Source organism: Galeopterus variegatus, unplaced genomic scaffold (genome assembly GCF_000696425.1).
Source record: "Galeopterus variegatus unplaced genomic scaffold, G_variegatus-3.0.2 Scaffold26989, whole genome shotgun sequence".
NCBI classification, from domain to species: Eukaryota; Metazoa; Chordata; class Mammalia; order Dermoptera; family Cynocephalidae; genus Galeopterus; species Galeopterus variegatus.
The window spans coordinates 1-5331 of record NW_007753100.1 but is presented as its reverse complement, the minus strand read 5'-3'; the positions used below and the strand labels follow the sequence as shown (position 1 = coordinate 5331).

General features: G+C 44.4%; 1 protein-coding gene across 1 annotated transcript; it reads left to right on the top strand.

Moving 5' to 3' along the window:
• Positions 1–2261: 2261 nt before the first annotated feature.
• LOC103583716 (F-box only protein 40-like) lies at positions 2262–5193 on the top strand (the record flags this gene model as incomplete). The annotated part of the gene is made up of 2 exons (XM_008564957.1): positions 2262–2304; positions 3273–5193. Coding segments are annotated over exons 1-2 (1924 nt in total), but the record flags the coding sequence as incomplete, so codon positions are not given.
• Positions 5194–5331: the final 138 nt, after the last annotated feature.

Sequence of the window (5331 nt, the reverse complement as noted above, 5' to 3'; positions counted from 1 at the left end):
CAATAAATTGACCTTCAAAGGATCCTTTTTCAAAAATCGAAAATTAAAAAAACAAAAACGAAAACAAACTACAGAAGACATTTTTGGGACAACTGAGGAAATTTGAGTATAAATAATATGCTACATATTAGAAAATTATTTTTAGTTTTCTTAGGTTAGATAATGTTATTTTAGTTACAAAAGAAAATATCCTTATTTTTAGGGAATACATGCTGAACTACATAGGGATGAAATGTCATGAAATCAGCAAGTTCTTTTCAAGTGGTTCAGCCAAAAGTGTGTGAGTGTGTTTGAGTGTGTGTGTGTATAGGGAATTGAGAAAGAAAGAAATGGCAAAATGCTAACAATTGTTGAATCTAGGTAGAGTATATTTGGTGTTCATTGTATACATTCCTTCAACTCTTCTGTGTATTTGAAATTTTTCAAAAAATAAGTTTTGGGGGAAGTTCACCCACAATGAATTGGCAAATCCTAAAGTAAAATAAAATTAAAATTAAAAATTCTGCATCTTGTTACTTTTGGGTGCTAACCTCCTCACCCCATCCCAGACTAACACAGTGCTGAGACTATGTTACAAATTCTCTAGCCTGGGTTTTGCACACTGGCAACCTGTAGATCCTATCTAGCCTGTACTTACATTTTTTCTTGGTGGTGGTGGTGTTTTTAATTAAATTGGTTGCCAATACTTAAAATTCTGAGGAGTTTTATCTTGATATATTATGTAATAAAATATTTTGCATTATGATGTGTTGGGGAAAATATAGGAAAATGGTCAGGGCCCCTCAGATGTTCAGAATCTTTCTGAGCATTCGCTGTAAATAGGCACGTGTGCTCAGGTGTTCCTTGGTTATTGTCTAATGTAATTGCGCATGTGCACCCAGGTGTCCTGGGTTATGACTTAAGTATAAAGGATGCGTGGCTCTGATCCATGGTGCCCCCTGCCCCTGGGATGCCTTAGGGGGGCCAGGGGGAGGCCAGTGCTGCTGCTGCTGGAGGTTGTTGCTATTGCTGCCAGTGTCCCCAGGGCCCTCCGTGAGGCCACCGTCACCACTGGACCTGTAAGCTGCTGCTGCCATTGCTGAGGACTGAGCTTGGGTCATCTGCCAACAGCTCCCGGGATCTTTCCCGATTACCTAACATGGACCTGCATGTGAGGGGTCTGGGGACCCAGTCTGTACAATGAGTTTGAAGGGTCTGAGCCCTAACTCTGACAATATAAAAGGAAACAGTATAACTAAACTAATAACTAAAATAATGAGACATTCTGGCTTTAGTTATGATTTGCCTTATTTTACACATAAAATTTTATAACAGTGAATGTATAGATCACTTCCTATGAGGCAAACACTGTTCTAAGAGTTTTATTAACTCATTTCCTCCTCACTACAGCACTATGGGATAGGTACTACTATTATCCTCCCTTTACAGAGGGGAAAACTGATGAACAAAGACGTTAAGTAGCTTTCCCAAAGTCCCAGAGCTACCCACCTGTACAGCCAGGACTGAAGCCTGTGCGGTCTGCCTCCTAACCACTGCACATCCCATCACTCAAAAAACCTGCATCTCCGCTTTCTCTGGAAAAATCAGAAGATCTGGCAACACATTCCCACATGGGACCAATTGACCAGAGCTGAGTAGCATCGTTCTCCTGAAGGCAGGAATCTTCTCTTCCTCTTGACAGAGTCCCCACTCAGCCTGCTGCTGGGGCCTTTGACCCCTGCACTAGCCACAGCGCAGCTGAATATACCTCGGTGAACGGCACATGATAGGTATTCCACAGACACTTACACGCTGCCCCAGACCAAGTTGGATTTCAGACTGACCTCTAAGTAGACATAATGTCCCAGTGAGAGAGAAGGTTAGGAGGTAAGATTGGGGGCCAGACTGAGGGCAGGGAGGGTGTTTGGAATGCTAGGATAATTGTCGGTAGACAACGGAGAAACGTTACAGGAAGCAGAAATTTAAACATCCATGGTTGGTAACATGCCCCATCAGAATGCAGTGTGGGTCAGTGAAAAGAGCATGGGCCCACATGGCCTGGGTTGGAAGCCTGGTTCCTTTTCTTATCTGCTGTGTGACCGTGGACAAGTTACTAAACTCCTTCAAGCTTCCATTCCCTTAACTGTAAAGTGGTGGCAATGACACTCCCAGGGTGGTGAAAGGAATTTAAGTGAGAAAGTATGTGAAGTCTGTTTGTCCCCTGTTAATATAGGAAACCATAATACTTTTCTTACTAATCACTCATATTCATATTTTCATGTTTCCCCCTAGAGTTAAGAAACAAGAAGAAATTGGGAAGCTATGGTAAGTACCAGGTGCTTACTGGAGCGTCACTTTCAGAGGTCCAGGTCTGACTTTATTTAGCCTGTAGCCCAAGCAGATGGCAGACTTATCCTTATGGTTTGGTAATATTTTTTGGCTTTTTCTCAAGCTGGAGATGCTGAATAAAACCTGGAAGAAATTGATGCAGAGTAAGGGAAAAGCAGTAAGTTGAGCAAAAATTTTTAGTGAAAATTTTAAAATAAAATAACAAAATAAGTCAGCAACAATCTAAATAGCTAACAGTCCCTTCATTCAGCAAATATTACTGAGCACCTACAATGGCCCAGGCCCCATGCAAGGTGCTGGAGATGCGAATGTGAGCAAAACCAGACGCGGCTCCTGTCTCTCAGCAGGCCTCTCTGGTGGTAGTCAGTCAAATGAATGACAGCACAGCCATGTTCTGGAATGTTACACTGCCATTACCAAGAGAGTTTGCAAGGAATAATTAATAAAACAGTCTAGTCTCATGTTAAAAAGCAGGATGCAAACCTGTATTCATAGTATTAAGTATGTCATATAAATCACTCATAATCCACAACAAAAAAATGACAGTTGTCAACATTGTAGTCCATTACATCTAGCTTTTTCAAAATTCTAAACATATCTACTATATACATGGAATAAACTATCGGAAATTTTTTTTTTTTTTTAATATAAAGATGACCGGTAAGGGGATCTTAACCCTTGGCTTGGTGTTGTCAGCACCACGCTCAGCCAGTGAGCCTATTGGAAAATTTTTGAAAGAGTATTGATAGTTGTCATTTCTGGGTTGTGGGATTATGAATGGTTTTTGCTTTCTGCTCTATGATTTTCTATATAGTACAAGGTTTCCACAAAAAAACATGTATAAACAGGAAATAAGTCAGTTAAAACACAGTCACAGACATGCATACAGCTTCTCTTCCAGTGTTCATTTGTCTTCTCTTTCCCCTTGCCCTTGGCATGTCCAGGGCAGAGCACACAGGCCCCCACCTGGGCAGCACAGGCACTGTGAGGGATGCTTCAACCGCCACTGCCACGTTCCTGTGGAGCCCAATGTCTCCTGCCTGGTGATCAGCTGCCACCTACTCTGTGGTGCTACCTTCCACATGTGCAAAGAAGCAGAGCATGAGCTCCTCTGCCCTTTAGAGCAGGTCCCGTGCCTCAACTCTGAATATGGCTGCCCCCTTTCCATGTCTCGCCACAAGCTGGCCAAGCACCTGCAGATGTGCCCCGCCAGTGTGGTCTGCTGCTCCATGGAGTGGAACCGCTGGCCAAATGTGGACTCTGAAACAACCCTTCATGAGAACATCATGAAAGAAACCCCTAGTGAGGAGTGTTTAGACACAGCCCTGGCCCTCCAGGACCAGAAGGTCCTCTTCAGATCCTTGAAAATGGTAGAACTTTTCCCAGAAACTAGAGAGGCCACTGAGGAAGAACCAACTATAAATGGTGAAGCCAGTTGGGAGGAAATGGGAGGAGCAGTGGGTGGAGTGGAGGCCAGTTCATCACCACATGGCTGTCTGTCAGTAGCCAATGGGGAGATGGCAGAGCTGAGTCAAGAAGAACGAGAGGCATTAGCTAAAACCAAAGAAGGGGTGGACCTGGCCAAGTTTGGCAAGTGGGAAAATATGTTCAGCAAAGAGCATGCAGCCTCTGCGTTAACAAATTCATCAGTGAGCTGTGACAGCAAGAGCAGGAATGGCCCAGGGATAGAACAGATTTCCAGTGGCAATACTGTGGTAGATGGGGAGGGCACTGTTGAAGGGAGAGGACCGCAGGAAAACCAGAAGCAGCGGGAGTTTCATGCAACCGTGGAAAAGGCAGGGCTTGCCCCTTGGCAGGACGGTGTTCTGGAAAGACTGAAAACAGCTGTGGATGCAAAGGATTATAACATGTATCTAGTGCATAATGGGCGGATGCTTATTCACTTTGGTCAGATGCCTGCTTGTACACCTAAGGAGAAAGACTTTGTTTATGGCAATCTTGAGGCTCAGGAAGTTAAGACTGTTTACACCTTCAAAGTTCCTGTGAGCTACTGTGGAAAGCGAGCTCGAATTGGAGATGCTATGTCGCGTTGTAGGCCAAGTGAACACAAGGCAGTAGATACTTCAGATCTGGGGATCACTGTGGAGGATCTGCCAAAATCCGACCTCATCAAGACCACCCTCCAGTGTGCTTTGGAAAGAGAACTCAAAGGTCATGTCATCTCGGAATCCAGGAGCATTGATGGGCTCTTCATGGATTTTGCCACACAGACATATAACTTTGAGCCAGAACAGTTCTCCTCTGGGACAGTGCTGGCTGACCTCCTCACCACTGCCAACCCAGGGGGACTTCACGTGGAGCTCCACAGTGAGTGTGTGACCCGAAGACACAATAAGAGCAGCTCTGCCTTTACTTTCACTTGCAACAAATTCTTCAGGAGGGATGAATTCCCCCTGCACTTCAAGAATGTCCACACAGACATCCAGTCATGTCTCAATGGGTGGTTCCAGCATCGATGCCCCCTTGCCTACTTGGGATGTACGTTTGTTCAAAACCATTTCCGCCCCCCAGGGCAAAAGGCAAAAGTGATCTATAGTCAGGAACTCAAGACCTTTGCCATCAAGCCAGAGGTTGCTCCAGAGCTAAGTGAAGGAAGGAAGAACAACCATCTCTCAGACCATGGAGGAAAAAGCCAGAATTCTCTAACCAGCTTGCCCCTGGAGGTTTTGCAGTACATTGCTGGGTTCTTGGACAGCGTCAGCCTGTCCCAGCTCTCCCAGGTGTCTGTGCTGATGAGGAATATCTGTGCAACTTTGTTACAAGAGCGAGGGATGGTCCTTTTGCAGTGGAAGAAGAAGAGGTATTCCCATGGAGGCACCTCCTGGAGAGTCCACAGGGAGGCAAGTAAACACTCATTTACTTATTTATTCATTCATTCAACAAATATTTATTAAGAGCTTTCGATGTGCCAAGCACTGTACTAGTAGGGAAAACAGACATATAAATGTAAATAGCAATACAGATGGTAGTACCTGTTTATCC